The sequence below is a fragment of the Pseudophryne corroboree genome, chromosome 2, assembly GCF_028390025.1.
Source record: "Pseudophryne corroboree isolate aPseCor3 chromosome 2, aPseCor3.hap2, whole genome shotgun sequence".
Taxonomy (NCBI): Eukaryota; Metazoa; Chordata; class Amphibia; order Anura; family Myobatrachidae; genus Pseudophryne; species Pseudophryne corroboree.
The window spans coordinates 935,995,824-936,023,098 of NC_086445.1; the positions used below are offsets into that span (position 1 = coordinate 935,995,824).

At 45.0% G+C, this 27,275-nt stretch overlaps 1 protein-coding gene across 2 annotated transcripts in view; it reads left to right on the forward strand.

Moving 5' to 3' along the window:
- The window catches only part of DCBLD2 (discoidin, CUB and LCCL domain containing 2), a 213,890-nt gene that overhangs the window by 77,908 nt on the left and 108,707 nt on the right, over nt 1–27,275 (forward strand). For both annotated transcript variants that reach the window (XM_063956268.1, XM_063956269.1), the window contains exons 3-4: nt 6,175–6,315; nt 27,019–27,070. In XM_063956268.1, coding sequence (XP_063812338.1) covers nt 6,175–6,315; nt 27,019–27,070 — 193 coding nt within the window. The remainder of the gene's footprint in view (nt 1–6,174; nt 6,316–27,018; nt 27,071–27,275) is intronic.

Sequence of the window (27,275 nt, forward strand, 5' to 3'; positions counted from 1 at the left end):
CAGTGACAGAACACGGGGGGGTGACACAGTGACAGAACACGGGGGGGTGACACGGTGACAGAACACGGGGGGGGTGACACGGTGACAGAACACTGGGGTGTGACACGGTGACAGAACATGGGGGGGTGACACGGTGACAGAACATGGGGGGGTGAGACGGTGACAGAATACGGGGGGGTGAAACGGTGACAGAACACGGGGGGGGGGGGGGTGACACGGTGACAGAACACGGTGGGGGTGACACAGTGACAGAACACGGGAGGGGTTGGTACAGCTAGAGCTAAAAATCTCTACCCCCAACCTAACAACAGTCTGACGACACTGCCCGCACACACAAATATACACACACACACACACACTTTTCTTTCTTTCACTCACTTTTTCCATTAACTCACTGATCTGGCTGGCAGTGCAGGAAGGATTGATCTGCAGCAGCCTGGCTCTTGTCCCGTGTAGCTCCGCCCCCTGAGGTCCCATGTTGTCCCGCCCCCTCATCAGCTGGTAGCTCCGCCCCCTTTTCGGCTGAACACAGCCGTTGTCACTGGGGACTCTGGAGGCGGGAGGAGGAGGCTACAACGCAGGCGCTGTGCAGCAGCAGCAGCAGGGGAGACTGGCATCGGCAGCTTGGAGGTACTGCAAAGCAATGACAAGCAGCTTAGCCGGTCGGGCCGCTTGTCATTGCTCGCTGTTGGGAGGCAGTGGGCCGGGCAGGATTGGTTTGCGGGCCGCATCCGGCCCGCGGGCCGTATTTTGCCCACCCCTATTATATACGGTTCTGTGCCCGGACCTTTCACAAGATCTTTAGTCAGAGATGACCGTTCACAACCAGACACTGGGATTGTGTCTTCTCTACCCGTGCACTGCACATACTTATTGCACACTCCTCGTATATCAAGCGGTGATATCCTCTTATTCAGCATTTTACCTGCTTTAGCGGCACAATATGTGCCTTAGTATTACATCTCCCTGCTGGTCTCACAATCAATTTGTTCACGTCACCCCAACTTTATGACATTCTATTGACTTCTCGAGCTGACAAGTATGGGACCATGAGGATGAACAGGAAAGGTGTCCCACATTTCTGAAGCTAGGGTAATAAAATCGTGCTAAACAAGCTTTAAATTGTCAATTTCTAGAAATATACACTGAACAATTATGGTTCCGCACCGGTCGGGGATATTCAGAGGTTAATATGTTATGGTATATTTTCTATAAATGTTAGCCAGTTAAGTAGTTAAACAAACCCTATCATTGATCCACCCTTGCTTCTCTCTTCAAAAAGGGAGAAAGCATTTGCTAAACATAAAACAATGACTGTTCCACTATAATGCCCCTTTAAATCTGTGTTATTGTCGGACGAGGACGCTGGGAGCATATGAAAGCCACACGGCAGTTTAAGCAGGGGAGTCATTTGTATCTCTCTGCTTTAGAAGTATAAATAGTCTGTTTATATCACAAAATGTGCTGATAAATCCTCCAGTCTCTGTAGTCCCATTGTTGCTGTATATAATCCCACGAATCTACCCCCCCTCTCCCCCAGTTGTTACGCTTCTATTAACTCTTTCCTCTTGCTGAGAAAAAGAGACAGATTGCAAAGTACTGTAGCAAGTTTGACCAAAAACAACCCTTTTCCTCGTTGTTTCTGGAAGTCCGTCCCCCCCCCCCCCCCCTCCCCCGGAAGCTTTATTTTGCTTGGATGCTCCCTTTTAATGCGTGTGTTTTGACCTGTAGGTTATTCCACAGGAAATCCAGGGTTATTACATGGTGAGAATTTTGTGTTTGGACGTACATACATTTCATTGCAGGCTTGATAGACGTATTTGAGGTGTAACTTAAAGCTACAAGGATTTAGCTTTTATTTCCACAATTAAAAAGCCAAAACTACTTTCTGTAGATTTGGAACCCAGCCTCGGCCATAAGGTGATAAACACACAGGTCCTTAAATGGCAAGGAACTCTGCAGAAACCTACGCACTCATTCCATGTGATGTTCTCCAGTGCACTGTCTCTCATGTGCTTTAGTCTTTGCAGGGGATGAGGTTCCGTGCTCTGTAATATAGCAGAGCTGCAGTTAGTAACTGTTTGAGGTAGATTGCTGGAACTGGCGGGTAAACGGCAGCTGTGTCATATTTTATTTTCCTAGAAAGGCTATATTACTTTAAATTAATATGACGTTGGTAAACCCATATTGCAGATGTTTGTTTCAAGGTAGACATCATATACTAGAGCAACAATTATTTTTTTTTATTTTATTGAGGTAAATAAAATATTTCTTCTAATAGAACATATTAAACAGGGTGAGCGCCTATGGGCAGTGGTGTGGGGATTTAGCTTCTGAAATCGGTGTGATGTGCTGTCTCGCGAGGAATCGCAACTTTTACAATGTCTGCACTACGCTAAGTGCCCGATATGTGCATAGCCAGGCAACACCTGCACATCAACTTGAATTCCCCCCCTAGCAGAATTGTCGGTCATTCTGATTAAGTTGAGGTTTACTCAGATGGCCGTGTGCTGCGACCATGGTGATGGTTACGATGGTGTTCTGATGTTTCTATTTTAAACACAACACTCTGATCTGCGATGCATTTATAGAAACATTGAATTTGACAGAAGATAAGAACCACTTGGCCCATCTAGTCTGCCCCTTTTTTAACCATATTGTTACATCACACTATATTTGATCCTTATTTCTTTGTAAGTATATCCTTATGTCTCTACCGTGCATGTTTTAATTGTTCTACTGTCTTAGCCTCTACCACCTCTGATGGGAGGCTTTTCCACTTATCCGCTACCCTTTATGTTATGTAAATTTTCCTCAAATTTACCCTGAAAATACTTCTCTTCATTTGAAGAATCTTTAGTTCCTGTACTTTGTTAAAACCCTTGATATATTTGAAAGTTTCTATCATGTCCCCCATTCCTTTCTCTGCTCCAAACTATACATATTGAGATTTTTTAGTCTTTCTGGGTGTGTTTGTGGTGTAGGCCATGCACCATTTTAGTTGCCCTTCTTGATACGGTCTCTAATATACACTGCTCAAAAAAATAAAGGGAACACTAAAATAACACATCCTAGATCTGAATAAATGAAATATTCTTATTAAATATTTTGTTCTTTACATAGTTGAATGTGCTGACAACAAAATCACACACAAATTATCAATGGAAATCAAATTTATTAACCCATGGAGGTCTGGATTTGGAGTCACCCTCAAAATTAAAGTGGAAAAACATACTACAGGCTGATCCAACTTTGATGTAATGTCCTTAAAACAAGTCAAAATGAGGCTCAGTAGTGTGTGTGGCCTCCACGTGCCTGTATGACCTCCCTACAACCTACACAAGTGGCTCAGGTAGTGCAGCTCATCCAGGATGGCACATCAATGCGAGCTGTGGCAAGAAGGTTTGCTGTCGGTCAGCGTAGTGTCCAGAGCATGGAGGCGCTACCAGGAGACAGGCCAGTACATCAGGAGATGTGGAGGAGGCCATAGGAGGGCAACAACCCAGCAGCAGGACCGCTACCTCCACCTTTGTGCAAGGAGGAACAGGAGGAGCACTGCCAGAGCCCTGCAAAATGACCTCCAGCAAGCCACAAATGTGCATGTGTCTACTCAAACGATCAGAAACAGACTCCATGAGGGTGGTATGAGGGCCCGACGTCCAAAGGTGGGGGTTGTGCTTACAGCCCAACACCGTGCAGGACGTTTGGCATTTGCCAGACAACACCAAGATTGGCAAATTCGCCACTGGCGCCCTGTGCTCTTCACAGATGAAAGCAGGTTCTCACTGAGCACATGTGACAGACGTGACAGAGTCTGGAGACGCCAAGGAGAATGTTCTGCTGCCTGCAACATCCTCCAGCATGACCGGTTTGGCAGTGGGTCAGTAATGGTGTGGGGTGGCATTTCTTTCGGGGGCCGTACAGCCCTCCATGTGCTCGCCAGAGGTAGCCTGACTGCCATTAGGTACCGAGATGAGATCCTCAGACCCCTTGTGAGACCATATGCTGGTGCGGTTGGCCCTGGGTTCCTCCTAATGCAAGACCATGCTAGACCTCATGTGGCTGGAGTGTGTCAGCAGTTCCTGCAAGACGAAGGTGTTGATACTATGGACTGGCCTGCCCGTTCCCCAGACCTGAATCCAATTGAGCACATCTGGGACATCATGTCTCACTCCATCCACAGACTGTCCAGGAGTTGGTGGATGCTTTAGTCCAGGTCTGGGAGGAGATCCCTCAGGAGACCATCCGCCACCTCATCAGGAGCATGCCCAGGCATTGTAGGGAGGTCATACAGGCACGTGGAGGCCACACACACTACTGAGCCTCATTTTGACTTGTTTTAAGGACATTACATCAAAGTTGGATCAGCCTGTAGTGTGTGTTTCCACTTTAATTTTGAGTGTGACTCCAAATCCAGACCTCCATGGGTTAATAAATTTGATTTCCATTGATAATTTTTGTGTGATTTTGTTGTCAGCACATTCAACTATGTAAAGAACAAAGTATTTAATAAAAATATTTCATTCATTCATATCTAGGATGTGTTATTTTAGTGTTCCCTTTATTTTTTTGAGCAGTGTATTAATATCCTATTGAAGATATGGCCTCCAGAATTGAACACCGTATTCTAGATGAGGCCATACAAATGACCTATACCGTGGCATTATTACTTTTTTTTCTGCTGCTGATTCCTCTTCCTATGAAACTTAGCATCTGACTAGCCTTCCTCATTGCATTGTTACATTGCTTACCTCCTTTTAAGTCACCTGAAATAGTGACTCCTAGATCCCTTTCCTCTTCTGTAGTTTCCAGTATAGTGCCATTAATACTATATTTAGCCTTTGGATTTTTGAGACCCAAGTGCATGATTTTGCAATTTTTGGCATTAAACTGTAATTGCCACTTTCTGGACCATTCCTGTAGTCTACCTAGATCCTCAGTCATTTGTTTTACCCTCCTGGTGTGTCTACCCTGTTGCATACTTTTTAAAGTCATTTCCAAAAAGGCATGCTTTCCATTCAATACCATTTGCAATGTCACCAATAAAGATATTACAGATCACTTTTCTAAGTATAGGTCCCTGGGGTACTCCACTGGTAACATTTCCCTTCTGTGAATGCACTCCATTTACCACAACTCTCTATCATGCAACCAAGATCTCATCCATTTAACCATCTTAGTTTCCAATCCCAAGCTTTTGAGTTTATTTAGCAGTATGCGATGTGGGACAGTGTCGGAAGCCTTTCCTACAATTACCTCCTGCAGCATTAGCATATTTGGGCATCGATGCTGCGTCCAAAGAACCATACTCACTGCGTCCATCACTAAATCAGGCCCTTTATACACAATGTCCCCAGTATATATTTTGGAGCTTTTGTGAATCTCTAAATTAAGGTTTTGTTGTTGTTAATTATTGCTACTTTTTGTTGTTGTTAGTATTTTTGTTATTGTTAGTATTTTTTTTTTCTTGCACCTATTTGTTGTTTTACTGTTTCTTATTATTATTATTATTATTATTTTTACTGTTACTGCTGTTGGTGTTGTGTTAGTGTTATTAAGGGGCAATTCAATTGCCGGCAACTTATTCGCCCGGCCGAATTCGCATAATTTTACTTAAGTGTTTGCTACCCCATAGGGTAGCGAATACTTTTGAATGAAAAGGGCAAAACAGTTGCCAGTGTCTTAAATGCTGCAGCAACGGTAATTCACCCCCTCCACCCACAATTGAATCCCTCCTTTAGTGTTAATTACTATAAACTTTTTCTTAGCACTGATAAATTTATACTATACAAATTTTCTGCAATAATGTATACGTTTACATTAGGTTTATGTTCTGTCATCTTCCCGTATAATGGAACTGCAAGATGCATTAACATCAGCATTGGTGTCCTTTAAGAGAATATTGGGTTTGCTTATACTGTAGCATTTAATGGCCTTGGCCTTGGCTCTTGTGTGCACTTAATATCAGGACAGTAATATTTTCTAGAGCAGAAACTGCTGCAGAAATTTTGGCCTTGGCGAAGTGTAAAATGCTGAAGTAGTCTGAATGTTGCGATGAGACCTGTATGCTGTTGTACCATAGAAACTGCTTTAATATAATGCTGGAACTTCCTGGCTTCCCTGTATTAAAGATCTCCTCCTGTTTTTTGTGGTTTCTCTCCCATCTCCACCCAGGGCCTAAGTATTGTGGCTTAGCATTAAAACCAGAAGCTATTATTGAATCTAAGAGCCATGAGGTAACCGTGCAGTTCATGAGTGGGATCCACATCTCTGGACGAGGCTTTCTGGCATCATATGCCACCACAAATAAAACAGGTAATGGGAGGAGTACATGGTAACAGATGGGGTAGCTGGGGATATTGTGGTGTTCCTGTTTTGAGCGACTCTGCCTGGAACCGCTGCAAGCATTTCCATCTCACTGTCACAGAGATTGATTGTAATTGAAATTTGTGGCGGGTAAACTGATCCAATGTAAGATCGATGCAAATGTAAACACAGAAGTCCCCAGAGTGTTAGGTGTAACTTTACTAAAGCTTCTAAAACAGAGAATTGGTGATGTTGCCCATAGCAACCAATCAGATGCTGTGTATAATTTCTCGGTTGCCTTTTAGAAAACGATAGACAGCATCTGATTGGTTGCTATGGGCAACATCACCAATTCTCTATTTTTTAAGCTTTAGTAAGTTTACCCCTTGGGGCGGTATTCAATTAGTGCAGTTTTTTCGACCAGTCGCAACTGCACTTTTCGCACGTTTTTAGGTCGAATTTACATTCAATCTATTCAATGCCTGTTCTGTTTTTTCGAGTGGTCAAAAAATGTGGCACTGGAGAAAAAACACGCGTATCGGCGATGAGACACGTGTTTTGGCGAGTTTGCAGGCGTTTTCAGCGCAATTTTTGCCCATGGGAGAAAATAGATTAAAAAAAAGGCGAAAAATGTCTGCAATTGAATACCCTGTGTCGAATTAGTGCAGTTTTTTCGACCACTCGAAAAAGCGGCACTTAATTGAATACCCCCCTTAGTGTGTGTTAAATACATCGTTCCAATCTTATTTGTGCTGTAAATTCAGAGATTTTCTGAAGGGGTCTGGAAAATAGATGCTTCTTCCGCATGTGATATTTTGTACATTTTGGTTGTTACATTTGGGGTTAAGTGACCCCAATCCTATCACACTACACCTTCTTCATCCCAGTTAAATTCATGCAAAATGTAAGTTTTCAAACACAATGAGTCATAGATTTTATTTCCGGTTCACAGGGAATTTTCAGCCCCCCTTCACTATTCCTAATTTTTCTGTTGTGTTCTCTGCCATCATTACTGAGGCATATTCAGTCCAATTCAATTAGCTGCCATTTTCAAAGTTAAAAAAAAAAAAAGTGATTTTACTGCAAATCGTGAAAAGTGCCTATTCAATAGTAGGAAAAATGAATTTGCAGTAATTTTACTGAAAATTTTAATTCACCACCTCTGAGCAGATGAAAAGTTGTGAAAAATCCCAATTTAGGTTAAAAATGTTAGAATTTGGGTCAGAACCCCTGGGACACCCCCTAATTGACTGATTAGGCACACACAAGTTTTTTTTATTATTTTTAATTGGCCGATAACTTGTCAATTTTGGGGTGAAAGTGTAAAATGATGGAAATTGGGGTACAAGGTATGGGACAGGTATAGTGGGGTGTTTTATGAGTGGGGCAAGTATTATTCGACTTGCAGGTGGCAGTGATTGGACTGTTTCCATTTTCTTTTTTTATAAAAGTCCCCTAAAATTAACAAATTATATACTTACCCATTTTTGTGTACCCCAAATTAATTTCAGCACTTATTTTGCTGGAAAATATTTGAATCTTGTCAGTTTTTTCAAAAGGAAAGCGGGTCGTGTAACATGTCAGACAACATCAGAATTTGATGAAAAGTTTATTGCTGCAAACAGATTTGAAATAGCAGTTATGGTTCAAAAGTTACAACGCTTTTTTTTGTTGGAATTACAGGCTGCTCTGTTCTCCATAAAGGACAGTCATTTAATGTGTAACAACAAGTTGTCCCTCTTGGTCAACACAAATTCGAAGGTGCTGGATCCAGTCGTCATGCACTCGCAGAAGGATTTCTGAAGAAATGTTGGCAAATGCTTCTTCAATGCGTTGCTAGAGATGTCTGTTTCTTAATTTCTCCGCATACACAAGTTGCTTTAAATGACCCCACAGATAAAAGTCAAGTGGTGTGAGGTCAGGTGATCTGGGTGGCCATTCCACAGAACCACGTCGGCCAATCCAATGACCAGGAAATTGACCATCTAACCACTAACAACTGCTCCGTAGTGTGGTGGAACCCCATCCTGTTGAAAGTAATAGGGAAAGCTGCCATCTTCATTCAGAACTGAGGGGAACACCACTTCTTGCAGCATTTCAAGGGACAACATGTTGAACACGTTAAATGACTGTCCTTTATGGAGAACAGTTCAGCCTGCAATTCTAACACAAAAAGTGTTGTAACTTTTGAACCATAATTGCCATTTCAAATCTGTTTGCAACAATAAACTTTTAAAACTAACTTAGATTCTAGATGGTCGATTTCAAGACGGCGCCCATGTTCGGTACATACCATAAAAGATAGCCCACCTCACCCTTACCTTACTGGAGTATTCAGTTTTCCCTTACTCTGCACAGTTTTTGAAACAAAAGTGTGTGTACTGCGAATTTTGAATCAGTGTGTGTGTGTGTGTGTGTGTGTGTGTGTGTGTGTGTGTGTGTGTGTTTGTATGTGTATATATCTATCTCTATATATATATATATATATATATATATATATCTATCTCTCTATATATAATATATATATATATATATATATATATATAATCTCTATCTATCTATCTATCTATCTATCTATCTATCTATCTATCTATATATATCAAACGTTTGGTCCACACTCACGTTTTCAAATTTTCTGCTGGGGTGCCTTCCAAAACTGGGGATCTTAAACAGAGTCACCAGTAAATTGTATAGACGAAGAGAAATGGGAGCACTCACCAGTCTTCATTATAGTGGTAATTTATTTGAATATCATGTCAGACAGAGCAGATGCTCTGTCTGACATGATATTCAAATAAATTACCACTATAATGAAGACTGGTGAGTGCTCCCATTTCTCTTCGTCTATATATATATATATATATATATATATATATATATATATATATATATAGTACACACACACACAACAGTATTCTTATCTTGCGTCAGAGTAAGAGCAGCACTACGGGAGAGATCTCTGTTGACAAATCACCACTACATACAAATTGAAACACAATTCCCAAGTGCGCTATATTAGACGTAATTACAAAGAATCTTCCAAGGAGACCCAAGTGGATGTCCACTATGTACTGGAGAGTATTGTTTTCCTGGGGACCTGAAAACCGATAACTCCTCACCAAGCAATCACCCAAACAAGAGGCCCGAGGCCAATTAGTAGAGGATATTAGTTTAATATCACAAATTTAAACATATAAATGTTAAGAGTTTGTACGCTCAATATTTGCACAATATTTATATAAGAACAATTTTGTATAAAATATGTCAGTAAGTTGTATCCATTATACGATTGTAGGCTCAAACACTCCCTCACCTTTCAAGGTGTGAGCTCAAAAGGGAGTATTTTCACAAAACTGGATTAATAGTTCATAACGGACAGATCCAACGCGTTTCTTCTACACAACTTCATCAGGAGTAACTATATAAAAAGTAGGACCAGATCAATACTAAAAGATCTTTATATAAAGTCACAAAGCAACCTTAAAGATGAATAAATTCATCTCCTATCAGGCTCCTAACAGAGGCTTAAAATCCACCTCATCTGAAAATAACGACAACCATGTGCCAGTATTCACTGAACCACCACAACAGTATAGCTGGTTACACAAGCTTAAGGGTATGAACACTCTGGAGCTTCCCCAATATGATTCACAATCAGATCTGAGAGTCCTTTGTATCACCCAAACATGTGGAAGATTCAGATTGAAAAATAAAATATATATACGGAATATATAATATACGTTTTTATATATTTATAATATAATTTTTGTTATTCATATAACACACAACACACATTTGACCCAATTTAAGCATCCAGAAATACTTACTATAAACAATAATAAACTTATATACTGTTATTCGATGTTCGTTTCGCTTTTTTGGGGGGGTACAAGCAGATTTACGCCGTTTTCACTTATGGCATCCGTTTTCATGGTAATCCTGGATTCAGCGAATCTGCAATGGAATAGGTTAATCGCTGGAACGTGTATAACCGTGAAAAGCCTTTTTTTCTGCAAAAACAGTTTGTTTAGGTTTTTTTGGTTTATGATATGAAACTATAAGAAATATGTCTTGAACATTTAGCATGTAGGGTATAGGTGGGAAATCTGTGGCCCTTGACCTGTCATTGGATGGACCAGGCTCGCTTGGACATGTAGTTCCACAACAGCTGGAGAGCCACACTTGGCCCATGAGATAAATGAGCTATTTTATTTTTCCATTCCTGTCAGCTCTTTGCTATTCCTGTGGTGATATCTGCTGGGGTGTGGGGGTGTGTGTGTGTGTGTGTGTGTGTGTGTGTGTGTGTGTGTGTATAGGGGGGGGGGGGGGGGGTTATTGCTCTGAGAGGAATTTCTGCTTTTATTTCTGTACCAAGAAACCCAGAGCTGTTTATTTCGTCCCATTGGATCAGCTTGCATAATGCCCGAGAGATTGCACTTGAAAAGAATAAAGTACTCCAAATACAGGAATGTGAAGATTGCTGTACTTTCTATATTGCCGCCCTCTTCCTGTCAGATTGAATACTCCTCTACACTACATCCGTCCCCAAGTAAATTCTCCACACAGCTCCTCATGCACTCCACTCATCTAATAGTGACTTTATTGGCAAAACGGCTAGAATGTGTGTGTTTTTAAAATGAAGAATCTATCTAAGTAGTTTTAATACATCAAGGGAGAGGGGTATCCAATTAGTGGTGAAACTATCCAGTTAAACACCTTTTTTGTTTTGTTTTTCTTTTTTCTCTGACGTCCTAGTGGATGCTGGGGACTCCGTAAGGACCATGGGGAATAGCGGCTCCGCAGGAGACTGGGCACAGCTAAGAAAGATTTAGGACTACCTGGTGTGCACTGGCTCCTCCCACTATGACCCTCCTCCAGACCTCAGTTAGAATCCTGTGCCCGGCTGAGCTGGATGCACACTAGGGGCTCTCCTGAGCTCCTAGAGAGAGAGTATATTTTAGGTTTTTTATTTTACAGTGAGATCTGCTTTCAACAGACTCACTGCAGCGAGGGACTAAGGGGAGAAGAAGCGAACCTACCTAACTGGTGGTAGCTTGGGCTTCTTAGGCTACTGGACACCATTAGCTCCAGAGGGATCGACCGCATGGAACCGGCCATTGATGTTCGGTCCCAGAGCCGCGCCGCCGGCCCCCTTACAGAGCCAGAAGCAAGAAGAGTCCGGAAAATCGGCGGCAGAAGACATCAGTCTTCACTAAGGTAGCGCACAGCACTGCAGCTGTGCGCCATTGCTCCTCATACACACTTCACACTCCGGTCACTGAGGGTGCAGGGCGCTGGGGGGGGGGGCGCCCTGAGCAGCAATAAAAACACCTTGGCTGGCAAATATATCACAATATATAGCCCCAGAGGCTATATATGTGATAAATAGCCCTGCCAGAATCCATTAAAAAGCGGGAGAAAAGTCAGCCGAAAAAGGGGCGGAGCTATCTCCCTCAGCACACTGGCGCCATTTCTCCCTCACAGCTCCGCTGGAAGGAAGCTCCCTGGCTCTCCCCTGCAGTCTACACTACAGAAAGGGTAAAAAAGAGAGGGGGGGGGCACTAAATTTAGGCGCAATATACATATAGCAGCTATAAGGGGATATAATTTAGTTAATCCCTGTATTATATAGCGCTCTGGTGTGTGCTGGCATACTCTCTCTCTGTCTCCCCAAAGGGCTTTGTGGGGTCCTGTCTTCTGTCAGAGCATTCCCTGTGGGTGTGCGGTGTGTCGGTACGGCTGTGTCGACATGTTTGATGAGGAGGCTTATGTGGAGGAGGAGCAGGTGCCTATAAATGTGTTGTCACCCCCTGCGGGGCAGACACCTGAGTGGATGGACTTGTGGAAGGAATTACGCGAAAGTGTCGACTCCTTACATAAAAAATTTGACGACATGCCAAATGCGGGGCAGCCGGCTTCTCAGCCCGTGCCTGGCCAGACGTCTCAAAGGCCATCAGGGGCTCTAAAACGCCCGCTACCTCAGATGGCAGACACAGATGTCGACACGGATACTGATACCAGTGTCGACGACGAAGAGACTAATGTAATGTCCAATAGGGCCACTCGTTATATGATTGAGGAAATGAAAAATGTTTTACACATTTCTGATGTGACCCCAGGTACCACAAAAAAGGGTATTATGTTTGGGGAGAAAAAACTACCAGTTGTTTTTCCCCCTTCTGAAGAATTAAATGAGGTGTGTGAAGTAGCGTGGGCTTCCCCCGATAAAAAATTGGTAATTTCTAAAAAGTTACTAATGGCGTACCCTTTCCCGCCAGAGGATAGGTCACGTTGGGAAACACCCCCTAGGGTGGATAAAGCGCTTACACGCTTATCAAAAAAGGTGGCACTACCGTCTCCGGATACGGCCGCCCTAAAGGAACCTGCTGATAGAAAGCAGGAGGCTCTCCTGAAGGCTATATATACGCACACTGGTATTATACTGAGACCAGCTATTGCTTCAGCATGGATGTGCAGTGCTGCAGCTGCGTGGTCAAATTCCCTGTCAGAAAACATTGACACCCTAGACAGGGACACTATATTGCTAAACGTAGAGCATATTAAAGACGCTGTCTTCTACATAAGAGATGCACAGAGGGATATTTGCCGGCTGGCATCTAAAATAAGTGCACTGTCCATTTCTGCCAGGAGAGGGTTATGGACCCGGCAGTGGACAGGTGATGCAGATTCTAAAAGGCACATGGAAGTTTTGCCTTATAAGGGTGAGGAGTTGTTCGAGGATGGTCTTTCGGACCTAGTGTCCACAGCAACGGCTGGGAAGTCAGCATTTTTACCACATGTCCCCTCACGACCAAAGAAAGCACCGTATTATCAGGTACAGTCCTTTCGTCCCCAAAAGAGCAGGCGGGGTAGAGACGCGTCCTTTCTGCCCAGAGGCAGAGGTAGGGGAAAAAAGCTGCAGCATACAGCCACTTCCCAGGAACGAAAGTCCTCCCCCGCTTCCTCTGCTAAGTCCGCCGCATGACGCTGGGGCTCAACAGGCGGTGCCAGGTACGGTGGGGGCCCGTCTCAAAAACTTCAGCAATCAGTGGGCTCGCTCACAAGTAGATCCCTGGATCCTTCAAGTGGTATCTCAGGGGTACAGGCTGGAATACGAGACATCCCCCCCCCCCCCCCCCCGCCGTTTCCTCAAATCTGCCTTACCAACGACTCCCTCAGAAAGGGAGGCTGTGTTAGAGGCAATTCACAAGCTGTATTCCCAGCAGGTGATAGTCAAGGTGCCCCTACTTCAACAAGGACGGGGTTACTATTCCACAATGTTTGTGGTACCGAAACCGGACGGTTCGGTGAGACCCATTTTAAATTTGAAATCCTTGAACACATATATAAGAAAGTTCAAGTTCAAAATGGAATCGCTCAGGGCGGTTATTGCAAGTCTGGAAGAGGGGGATTACATGGTATCTCTGGACATCAAGGATGCTTACCTGCATGTCCCCATTTACCATCCTCACCAGGAGTACCTCAGATTTGTGGTACAGGATTGTCATTACCAATTCCAGACGTTGCCGTTCGGCCTGTCCACGGCACCGAGGGTATTTACCAAGGTAATGGCCGAAATGATAATACTCCTTCGAAAAAAGGGAGTTTTAATTATCCCATACTTGGACGATCTCCTGATAAAGGCGAGATCCAGAGAGCAGTTGTTGGTCGGAGTAGCACTATCTCAGGAGGTGCTACACCAGCACAGTTGGATTCTGAATATTCCAAAGTCACAGCTGGTTCCTGCGACACGTCTACTGTTCCTGGGGATGATTCTGGACACAGTCCAGAAAAAAGTGTTTCTCCCAGAGGAGAAAGCCAAGGAGCTGTCATCTCTAGTCAGAGGCCTCCTGAAACCAAAACAGGTGTCGGTGCATCACTGCACGCGAGTCCTGGAAAAGATGGTAGCTTCCTACGAAGCAATTCCATTCGGCAGGTTCCATGCCAGAACCTTTCAGTGGGACCTGTTGGACCAATGGTCCGGATCGCATCTTCAAATGCTTCGGTTGATAACCCTGTCTCCAAGGACCAGGGTGTCTCTGCTGTGGTGGCTGCAGAGTGCTCATCTCAAAGAGGGCCGCAGATTCGGCATACTGGACTGGGTCCCGGTGACTACGTATGCCAGCCTTCGAGGCTGGGGGGCAGTCACACTGGGAAAAAACTTACAAGGACTTTGGTCAAGTCAGGAGACTTCCCTACACATAAATGTTCTGGAACTGAGGGCCATTTACAATGCCCTAAGTCAGGCAAAGCCCCTGCTTCAAAACCAGCCGGTTCTGATCCAGTCAGACAACATCACGGCAGTCGCCCATGTAAACCGACAACGCGGCAGAAGAAGCAGGACGGCGATGGCAGAAGCCACAAGGATTCTCCGATGGGCGGAAAATCACGTGTTAGCACTGTCAGCAGTGTTCATTCCGGGAGTGGACAACTGGGAAGCGGACTTCCTCATAGAGATGAGCGCCGGAAATTTTTCGGGTTTTGGTTTTGGGTTCGGTTCCGCGGCCGTGTTTTGGGTTCGACCGCGTTTTGGCAAAACCTCACCGAATTTTTTTTGTCGGATTCGGGTGTGTTTTGGATTCGGGTGTTTTTTTCAAAAAACCCTAAAAAACAGCTTAAATCATAGAATTTGGGGGTAATTTTGATCCCAAAGTATTATTAACCTCAAAAAACATAATTTACACTCATTTTCAGCCTATTCTGAACACATCACACCTCACAATATTATTTTTAGTCCTAAAATTTGCACCGAGGTCGCTGTGTGAGTAAGATAAGCGACCCTAGTGGCCGACACAAACACCGGGCCCATCTAGGAGTGGCACTGCAGTGTCACGCAGGATGTCCCTTCCAAAAAACCCTCCCCAAACAGCACATGACGCAAAGAAAAAAAGAGGCGCAATGAGGTAGCTGTGTGAGTAAGATTAGCGACCCTAGTGGCCGACACAAACACCGGGCCCATCTAGGAGTGGCACTGCAGTGTCACGCAGGATGTCCCTTCCAAAAAACCCTCCCCAAACAGCACATGACGCAAAGAAAAAAAGAGGCGCAATGAGGTAGCTGACTGTGTGAGAAAGATAAGCGACCCTAGTGGCCGACACAAACACCGGGCCCATCTAGGAGTGGCACTGCAGTGTCACGCAGGATGTCCCTTCCAAAAAACCCTCCCCAAACAGCACATGACGCAAAGAAAAAAAGAGGCGCAATGAGGTAGCTGACTGTGTGAGAAAGATAAGCGACCCTAGTGGCCGACACAAACACCGGGCCCATCTAGGAGTGGCACTGCAGTGTCACGCAGGATGTCCCTTCCAAAAAACCCTCCCCAAACAGCACATGACGCAAAGAAAAAAAGAGGCGCAATGAGGTAGCTGACTGTGTGAGAAAGATAAGCGACCCTAGTGGCCGACACAAACACCGGGCCCATCTAGGAGTGGCACTGCAGTGTCACGCAGGATGTCCCTTCCAAAAAACCCTCCCCAAACAGCACATGACGCAAAGAAAAAAAGAGGCGCAATGAGGTAGCTGACTGTGTGAGAAAGATAAGCGACCCTAGTGGCCGACACAAACACCGGGCCCATCTAGGAGTGGCACTGCAGTGTCACGCAGGATGTCCCTTCCAAAAAACCCTCCCCAAACAGCACATGACGCAAAGAAAAAAAGAGGCGCAATGAGGTAGCTGACTGTGTGAGAAAGATAAGCGACCCTAGTGGCCGACACAAACACCGGGCCCAACTAGGAGTGGCACTGCAGTGTCACGCAGGATGTCCCTTCCAAAAAACCCTCCCCAAACAGCACATGACGCAAAGAAAAAAAGAGGCGCAATGAGGTAGCTGACTGTGTGAGAAAGATAAGCGACCCTAGTGGCCGACACAAACACCGGGCCCATCTAGGAGTGGCACTGCAGTGTCACGCAGGAGGTCCCTTCCAAAAAACCCTCCCCAAACAGCACATGACGCAAAGAAAAAAAGAGGCGCAATGAGGTAGCTGTGTGAGAAAGATAAGCGACCCTAGTGGCCGACACAAACACCGGGCCCATCTAGGAGTGGCACTGCAGTGTCACGCAGGATGTCCCTTCCAAAAAACCCTCCCCAAACAGCACATGACGCAAAGAAAAAAAGAGGCGCAATGAGGTAGCTGACTGTGTGAGAAAGATAAGCGACCCTAGTGGCCGACACAAACACCGGGCCCATCTAGGAGTGGCACTGCAGTGTCACGCAGGATGTCCCTTCCAAAAAACCCTCCCCAATCAGCACATGATGCAAAGAAAAAGAAAAGAAAAAAGAGGTGCAAGATGGAATTATCCTTGGGCCCTCCCACCCACCCTTATGTTGTATAAACAAAACAGGACATGCACACTTTAACCAACCCATCATTTCAGTGACAGGGTCTGCCACACGACTGTGACTGATATGACGGGTTGGTTTGGACCCCCCCCAAAAAAGAAGCAATTAATCTCTCCTTGCACAAACTGGCTCTACAGAGGCAAGATGTCCACCTCATCTTCACCCTCCGATATATCACCGTGTACATCCCCCTCCTCACAGATTATCAATTCGTCCCCACTGGAATCCACCATCTCAGCTCCCTGTGTACTTTGTGGAGGCAATTGCTGCTGGTCAATGTCTCCGCGGAGGAATTGATTATAATTCATTTTAATGAACATCATCTTCTCCACATTTTCTGGATGTAACCTCGTACGCCGATTGCTGACAAGGTGAGCGGCGGCACTAAACACTCTTTCGGAGTACACACTTGTGGGAGGGCAACTTAGGTAGAATAAAGCCAGTTTGTGCAAGGGCCTCCAAATTGCCTCTTTTTCCTGCCAGTATAAGTACGGACTGTGTGACGTGCCTACTTGGATGCGGTCACTCATATAATCCTCCACCATTCTATCAATGTTGAGAGAATCATATGCAGTGACAGTAGACGACATGTCCGTAATCGTTGTCAGGTCCTTCAGTCCGGACCAGATGTCAGCATCAGCAGTCGCTCCAGACTGCCCTGCATCACCGCCAGCGGGTGGGCTCGGAATTCTGAGCCTTTTCCTCGCACCCCCAGTTGCGGGAGAATGTGAAGGAGGAGATGTTGACAGGTCGCGTTCCGCTTGACTTGACAATTTTGTCACCAGCAGGTCTTTCAACCCCAGCAGACCTGTGTCTGCCGGAAAGAGAGATCCAAGGTAGGCTTTAAATCTAGGATCGAGCACGGTGGCCAAAATGTAGTGCTCTGATTTCAACAGATTGACCACCCGTGAATCCTTGTTAAGCGAATTAAGGGCTGCATCCACAAGTCCCACATGCCTAGCGGAATCGCTCCGTGTTAGCTCCTTCTTCAATGCCTCCAGCTTCTTCTGCAAAAGCCTGATGAGGGGAATGACCTGACTCAGGCTGGCAGTGTCTGAACTGACTTCACGTGTGGCAAGTTCAAAGGGCATCAGAACCTTGCACAACGTTGAAATCATTCTCCACTGCACTTGAGACAGGTGCATTCCATCTCCTATATCGTGCTCAATTGTATAGGCTTGAATGGCCTTTTGCTGCTCCTCCAACCTCTGAAGCATATAGAGGGTTGAATTCCACCTCGTTACCACTTCTTGCTTCAGATGATGGCAGGGCAGGTTCAGTAGTTTTTGGTGGTGCTCCAGTCTTCTGTACGTGGTGCCTGTACGCCGAAAGTGTCCCGCAATTTTTCTGGCCACCGACAGCATCTCTTGCACGCCCCTGTCGTTTTTTAAAAAATTCTGCACCACCAAATTCAAGGTATGTGCAAAACATGGGACGTGCTGGAATTTGCCCATATTTAATGCACACACAATATTGCTGGCGTTGTCCGATGCCACAAATCCACAGGAGAGTCCAATTGGGGTAAGCCATTCCGCGATGATCTTCCTCAGTTGCCGTAAGAGGTTTTCAGCTGTGTGCGTATTCTGGAAAGCGGTGATACAAAGCGTAGCCTGCCTAGGAAAGAGTTGGCGTTTGCGAGATGCTGCTACTGGTGCCGCCGCTGCTGTTCTTGCGGCGGGAGTCCATACATCTACCCAGTGGGCTGTCACAGTCATATAGTCCTGACCCTGCCCTGCTCCACTTGTCCACATGTCCGTGGTTAAGTGGACATTGGGTACAACTGCATTTTTTAGGACACTGGTGAGTCTTTTTCTGACGTCCGTGTACATTCTCGGTATCGCCTGCCTAGAGAAGTGGAACCTAGATGGTATTTGGTAACGGGGGCACACTGCCTCAATAAATTGTCTAGTTCCCTGTGAACTAACGGCGGATACCGGACGCACGTCTAACACCAACATAGTTGTCAAGGACTCAGTTATCCGCTTTGCAGTAGGATGACTGCTGTGATATTTCATCTTCCTCGCAAAGGACTGTTGAACAGTCAATTGCTTACTGGAAGTAGTACAAGTGGGCTTACGACTTCCCCTCTGGGATGACCATCGACTCCCAGCGGCAACAACAGCAGCGCCAGCAGCAGTAGGCGTTACACGCAAGGATGCATCGGAGGAATCCCAGGCAGGAGAGGACTCGTCAGACTTGCCAGTGACATGGCCTGCAGGACTATTGGCATTCCTGGGGAAGGAGGAAATTGACACTGAGGGAGTTGGTGGGGTGGTTTGCGTGAGCTTGGTTACAAGAGGAAGGGATTTACTGGTCAGTGGACTGCTTCCGCTGTCACCCAAAGTTTTTGAACTTGTCACTGACTTATTATGAATGCGCTGCAGGTGACGTATAAGGGAGGATGTTCCGAGGTGGTTAACGTCCTTACCCCTACTTATTACAGCTTGACAAAGGGAACACACGGCTTGACACCTGTTGTCCGCATTTCTGGTGAAATACCTCCACACCGAAGAGCTGATTTTTTTGGTATTTTCACCTGGCATGTCAACGGCCATATTCCTCCCACGGACTACAGGTGTCTCCCCGGGTGCCTGACTTAAACAAACCACCTCACCATCAGAATCCTCCTGGTCAATTTCCTCCCCAGCGCCAGCAACACCCATATCCTCCTCATCCTGGTGTACTTCAACACTGACATCTTCAATCTGACTATCAGGAACTGGACTGCGGGTGCTCCTTCCAGCACTTGCAGGGGGCATGCAAATAGTGGAAGGCGCATGCTCTTCACGTCCAGTGTTGGGAAGGTCAGGCATCGCAAACGACACAATTGGACTCTCCTTGTGGATTTGGGATTTCAAAGAACGCACAGTTCTTTGCGGTGCTTTTGCCAGCTTGAGTCTTTTCAGTTTTCTAGCGAGAGGCTGAGTGCTTCCATCCTCATGTGAAGCTGAACCACTAGCCATGAACATAGGCCAGGGCCTCAGCCGTTCCTTGCCACTCCGTGTGGTAAATGGCATATTGGCAAGTTTACGCTTCTCCTCCGACAATTTTATTTTAGGTTTTGGAGTCCTTTTTTTTCTGATATTTGGTGTTTTGGATTTGACATGCTCTGTACTATGACATTGGGCATCGGCCTTGGCAGACGACGTTGCTGGCATTTCATCGTCTCGGCCATGACTAGTGGCAGCAGCTTCAGCACGAGGTGGAAGTGGATCTTGATCTTTCCCTAATTTTGGAACCTCAACTTTTTTGTTCTCCATATTTTATAGGCAGAACTAAAAGGCACCTCAGGTAAACAATGGAGATGGATGGATTGGATACTAGTATACAATTATGGACGGACTGCCACGGTTAGGTGGTATAAAAAAACCACGGTTAGGTGGTATATATTATAATAATAATACAATTATGGATGGACGGACTGCCTGCCGACTGCCGACACAGAGGTAGCCACAGCCGTGAACTACCGCACTGTACACTGGTTGATAAAGAGATAGTAGTATACTCGTAACAACTAGTATGACACTATGACGACGGTATAAAGAATGAAAAAAAAAACCACGGTTAGGTGGTATATATTATAATAATAATACAATTATGGATGGACGGACTGCCTGCCGACTGCCGACACAGAGGTAGCCACAGCCGTGAACTACCGCACTGTACACTGGTTGATAAAGAGATAGTAGTATACTCGTAACAACTAGTATGACTGACTATGACGGTATAAAGAATGAAAAAAAAACCACGGTTAGGTGGTATATATTGTAATACAATTATGGATGGACGGACTGCCTGCCGAGTTCCGACACAGAGGTAGCCACAGCCGTGAACTACCGCACTGTACACTGGTTGATAAAGAGATAGTAGTATACTCGTAACAACTAGTATGACTGACTATGACGGTATAAAGAATGAAAAAAAAACCACGGTTAGGTGGTATATATTGTAATACAATTATGGATGGACGGACTGCCTGCCGAGTTCCGACACAGAGGTAGCCACAGCCGTGAACTACCGCACTGTACACTGGTTGATAAAGAGATAGTAGTATACTCGTAACAACTAGTATGACTGACTATGACGGTATAAAGAATGAAAAAAAAACCACGGTTAGGTGGTATATATTATAATACAATTATGGATGGACGGACTGCCTGCCGACTGCCGACACAGAGGTAGCCACAGCCGTGAACTACCGCACTGTACACTGGTTGATAAAGAGATAGTAGTATACTCGTAACAACTAGTATGACACTATGACGGTATAAAGAATGAAAAAAAAACCACGGTTAGGTGGTATATATTATAATAATAATACAATTATGGATGGACGGACTGCCTGCCGACTGCCGACACAGAGGTAGCCACAGCCGTGAACTACCGCACTGTACACTGGTTGATAAAGAGATAGTAGTATACTCGTAACAACTAGTATGACACTATGACGACGGTATAAAGAAAGAAAAAAAAATACCACAGTTAGGTGGTATATATTATAATAATAATACAATTATGGATGGACGGACTGCCTGCCGACTGCCGACACAGAGGTAGCCACAGCCGTGAACTACCGCACTGTACACTGGTTGATAAAGAGATAGTAGTATACTCGTAACAACTAGTATGACACTATGACGACGGTATAAAGAATGAAAAAAAAACCACGGTTAGGTGGTATATATTATAATAATAATACAATTATGGATGGACGGACTGCCTGCCGACACAGAGGTAGCCACAGCCGTGAACTACCGCACTGTACACTGGTTGATAAAGAGATAGTAGTATACTCGTAACAACTAGTATGACACTATGACGACGGTATAAAGAATGAAAAAAAAACCACGGTTAGGTGGTATATATTATAATAATAATACAATTATGGATGGACGGACTGCCTGCCGACACAGAGGTAGCCACAGCCGTGAACTACCGCACTGTACACTGGTTGATAAAGAGATAGTAGTATACTCGTAACAACTAGTATGACACTATGACGACGGTATAAAGAATGAAAAAAAAAACCACGGTTAGGTGGTATATATTATAATAATAATACAATTATGGATGGACGGACTGCCTGCCGACTGCCGACACAGAGGTAGCCACAGCCGTGAACTACCGCACTGTACACTGGTTGATAAAGAGATAGTAGTATACTCGTAACAACTAGTATGACACTATGACGGTATAAAGAATGAAAAAAAAAACACGGTTAGGTGGTATATATTATAATAATAATACAATTATGGATGGACGGACTGCCTGCCGACTGCCGACACAGAGGTAGCCACAGCCGTGAACTACCGCACTGTACACTGGTTGATAAAGAGATAGTAGTATACTCGTAACAACTAGTATGACACTATGACGACGGTATAAAGAAAGAAAAAAAAATACCACGGTTAGGTGGTATATATTGTAATACAATTATGGATGGACGGACTGCCTGCCGAGTTCCGACTGCCGACACAGAGGTAGCCACAGCCGTGAACTACCGCACTGTACTGTGTCTGCTGCTAATATAGACTGGTTGATAAAGAGATAGTATACAATACATACAACAATATACTACTATACTGGTGGTCAGGCACTGGTCACCACTAGTCACACTGGCAGTGGCACTCCTGCAGCAAAAGTGTGCACTGTTTAATTTTAAATTAATATAATATTATGTACTCCTGGGGGCTCCTGCTATAACAACCTGCAGTGCTCCCCAGTCTCCCCCACAATTATTATAAGCTTTGCCTTTTATACATTGATGTGCAGCACACTGGGCTGAGCTGAGTGCACACAGACTGAGTCACACTGTGTGACTGGCTGCTGCTGTGTATCGTTTTTTTTCAGGCAGAGAACGGATATAGCAGAGAACGGATATATTATATTAAAATAAATAAAAGTTAACTAACAACAACTGCACTGGTCACTGTGGTAAACTCTGTCTGACTCTGCACAATCTCTCTCTCTCTTCTAATCTAATTTCTAATGGAGAGGACGCCAGCCACGTCCTCTCCCTATCAATCTCAATGCACGTGTGAAAATGGCGGCGACGCGCGGCTCCTTATATAGAATCCGAGTCTCGCGAGAATCCGACAGCGTCATGATGACGTTCGGGCGCGCTCGGGTTAACCGAGCAAGGCGGGAGGATCCGAGTCTGCTCGGACCCGTGAAAAAAACATGAAGTTCGTGCGGGTTCGGTTTCAGAGAAACCGAACCCGCTCATCTCTACTTCCTCAGCAGGCACGACCTCCACCCGGGAGAGTGGAGACTTCATCCAGAAGTCTTCCAACTGATTGTAAACCGTTGGGAAAGGCCACAGGTGGACTTGATGGCGTCCCGATTAAACAAAAAGCTAGAAAAATATTGCGCCAGGTCAAGAGACCCTCAGGCAATAGCTGTGGACGCTCTAGTGACACCGTGGGTGTACCGGTCGGTTTGTGTGTTCCCCCCTCTTCCTCTCATACCCAAGGTACTGAGGATAATAAGGAAAAGAGGAGTAAGAACTAGACTCATTGTTCCGGATTGGCCAAGAAGGTCTTGGTACCCGGAACTCCAAGAATTAATCTCAGAGGACCCATGGCCTCTGCCGCTCAGACAGGACCTGCTGCTGCAGGGGCCCTGTCTGTTCCAAGACTTACCGCGGCTGCGTTTGACGGCATGGCGGTTGAACACCGGATCCTAAAAGAGAAGGGTATTCCGGAGGAAGTCATTCCTACGCTCATTAAAGCTAGAAAAGATGTAACCGTACAACATTATCACCGCATATGGCGAAAATATGTTGCGTGGTGTGAGGCCAAGAAGGCCCCAACGGAGGAATTTCAGCTGGGTCGATTTCTGCACTTCCTACAGTCAGGGGTGACTATGGGCCTAAAACTGGGTTCCATTAAAGTCCAGATTTCGGCTCTGTCGATTTTCTTCCAAAAAGAACTGGCTTCACTGCCTGAAGTTCAGACATTTGTCAAGGGAGTGCTGCATATTCAGCCTCCTTTTGTGCCTCCAGTGGCACCGTGGGACCTCAACGTGGTGTTGGGTTTCCTAAAGTCACATTGGTTTGAGCCACTTAAAACCGTGGATTTAAAATATCTCACGTGGAAAGTGGCCATGCTTTTGGCCTTGGCTTCGGCTAGGCGTGTGTCAGAATTGGCGGCTTTGTCATGTAAAAGCCCCTATTTGATTTTCCATATGGATAGGGCAGAATTGAGGACTCGTCCCCAGTTTCTTCCTAAGGTGGTATCAGCTTTTCACTTGAACCAACCTATCGTGGTGCCTGCGGCTACTAGGGACTTGGAGGACTCCAAGTTACTGGACGTAGTCAGGGCCTTGAAAATTTATGTTTCCAGGACGGCTGGAGTCAGGAAAACTGACTCGCTATTTATCCTGTATGCACCCAAAAAACTAGGTGCACCTGCTTCTAAGCAGACTATTGCTCGCTGGATTTGTAGCACAATTCAGCTTGTGCATTCTGCGGCTGGCCTGCCGCAGCCTAAATCGGTAAAGGCCCATTCCACGAGGAAGGTGGGCTCTTCTTGGGCGGCTGCCCGAGGGGTCTCGGCTTTACAACTTTGCCGAGCTGCTACTTTGTCAGGGGCAAACACGTTTGCAAAATTCTACAAATTTGATACCCTGGCTGAGGAGGACCTTGAGTTCTCTCATTCGGTGCTGCAGAGTCATCCGCACTCTCCCGCCCGTTTGGGAGCTTTGGTATAATCCCCATGGTCCTTACGGAGTCCCCAGCATCCACTAGGACGTCAGAGAAAATAAGATTTTACTCACCTGTAAATCTATTTGTCGTAGTCCGTAGTGGATGCTGGGCGCCCGTCCCAAGTGCGGACTGTCTGCAATACTTGTATATAGTTATCGTTAACTAAAAGGGTTATTGTTGAGCCATCTGTTGAGAGGCTCGGTTATGTTCATACTGTTAACTGGGTATCATATCACGAGTTATACGGTGTGATTGGTGTGGCTGGTATGAGTCTTACCCGGGATTCAAAATCCTTCCTTATTGTGTCAGCTCTTCCGGGCACAGTATCCTAACTGAGGTCTGGAGGAGGGTCATAGTGGGAGGAGCCAGTGCACACCAGGTAGTCCTAAATCTTTCTTAGCTGTGCCCAGTCTCCTGCGGAGCCGCTATTCCCCATGGTCCTTACGGAGTCCCCAGCATCCACTACGGACTACGAGAAATAGATTTACCGGTGAGTAAAATCTTATTTTTTTTTATTTGGGGGGGTCGGCTTATAGCTGATTTGGTTTCATAGCTTATCCCCGATAAGCACAGGCATCAAGGCAAATTGAATAGCCCCATCAGCAGTAATTAGCCGCAGTATATTGTCCCGGCTAATAGGATACCGCCCTTGACCTAGCATAGCCAACAGTATAGTTACCTGCACCTACGTATAAATGTATATGCCATACCACATGTATGTCACAAGAGGTGTGGTTCATACGGTCAACACCTGAAATAGGTCGACACAAGCATTAGGTTCGACATGACAAAAGGTCGACATGGTTTAAAAAAAAATTGGTGTCGTTTTCTTCGTAGAGTTACCGGGAACTGCAATTAGTGCACTGTGTCCCCTCGTATGGCTCTCTTCACTCGCCATGCTTCGGGCAAGGTTACTATTCCCAATCGTAGTCCACGTGGATCGTAAAGTATGAAAAAGTAAAAAAAAATAAAAAAAATAGTGAAAACCTCGTGTCGACCTAGTGACCATGTTGACCTAATGCATGTCAACCAATAGTGGTCGACCTAATGACTGTTAACCTAAGTGTGGTCAACCTAGAGCGCTCCAGGCAGTGCTAACTGGAGAGTATTGTAGATTGCAAAGCAGCAGCGGCCAACAGAGTATAGGCTATGCTCTGATTCTGGGGGCTAAATGTAATGGTCTCGGAGTGACGGCGGTGCAGGACTTTCCGTGTGTCTGCCCGTTTTTTTTCCGAGCAGCAATCATTTACAAGGCAAAACCAACCTGGTTTTTAGCCCCAGATCTGTTCCAGAATTATTCTTTTTCCGAAAAAAGGCACATTTTTAATGTTTTTGATTTTTTGTTTTTTAATTCTGTCCTTATGCCGGTTTGGATATTCTTAATGAAACTGGGTTTGGTGACATTACTACTGTGGAAGAAATGGGTGCAGATGCACTATACAGTCATTACTATAAATTACAGTATATAATATACTAAGAGGTTGTTAGCATATAATGGGCCAATGAGACGGGCTTGCTCACCGCGTCGAGGTCACCTCTATCGAGCAAGTCCCTAACACTTTTGGGGTTCACACTGGGACGCAGGGCACCCCCAAATCAGCCCAGCCATGAACCCCCCCAAGGCATCACACTAGTGGAAAATCGTGAGGTGTAATAAAGTATAAGAGGAGCATAGGTAGTTACGGAGTGTAGAAAGTGTTTTAAAATTAGATATAAAGTGGGTGAAAAAAATACATGGATAAAATGACACACTTAGGAGGTAGTGAAAAAATAGTGACTATAAGTGTTAGGGTGTGATGCCCTGGAGTGGCCCAGACAGAACAGTTCAGGGGACCCCACGTCCCAATGCTTACCCCCAAATAGACTGACACTGTATGAAAATAATAGGACATACTTTTTATTACGCCTGAATCATTGATGTGCAGTCAGATGTAGGTCCCTGCTTAAAATCAGTTTGGCAAGGTTACTATTCCCAATCGTAGTCCACGTGGATCGTAAAGTATGAAAAAGTAAAAAAAAATTAAAAAAATAGTGAAAAACTCGTGTCGACCTAGTGACCATGTTGACCTAATGCATGTCAACCAATAGTGGTCGACCTAATGACTGTTAACCTAAGTGTGGTCAACCTAGAGCGCTCCAGGCAGTGCTAACTGGAGAGTATTGTAGATTGCAAAGCAGCAGCGGCCAACAGAGTATAGGCTATGCTCTGATTCTGGGGGCTAAATGTAATGGTCTCGGAGTGACGGCGGTGCAGGACTTTCCGTGTGTCTGCCCGTTTTTTTTCCGAGCAGCAATCATTTACAAGGCAAAACCAACCTGGTTTTTAGCCCCAGATCTCTTCCAGAATTATTCTTTTTCCGAAAAAAGGCACATTTTTAATGTTTTTGATTTTTTGTTTTTTAATTCTGTCGTTATGCCGGTTTGGATATTCTCAATGAAACTGGGTTTGGTGACATTACTACTGTGCAGAGAGCTTTGTATTTACTATGTACATCAGGGGAATGTTTCAGATCCTTTTGTTTTGACTATTTGTAGGCTAGGTTTTCAGGTTAGTAAATTCCCGTGCATTCACCACCTTAACTGCACCGATGCTCAAAGCGCCGCAAAAATGTTGCTGTTTGAAGCATTTAACTTGTGTAATATAGATATATTTTGTATTGTGTTTAGATCTCATCACATGTCTGGAGAGAGCAAGCCGTTTCTCTGAACCTGAATACAGGTAAATGTCGCACATCCAAGCAATCCTTTAACGGGAAATCACTGTTTCCAGTCCTATTACAGTACAGTATGTATAAAACGAAACCAAGAACTTGTGCCCTCTTCCTGGCTTACACGTGAGTGTGCCACGCTCTGCTCTTATTAACCCTTTAGCAAATACATCTGCTTAATTTTGGAGCAAGAATCTTGTGATCATTAGAATAGTA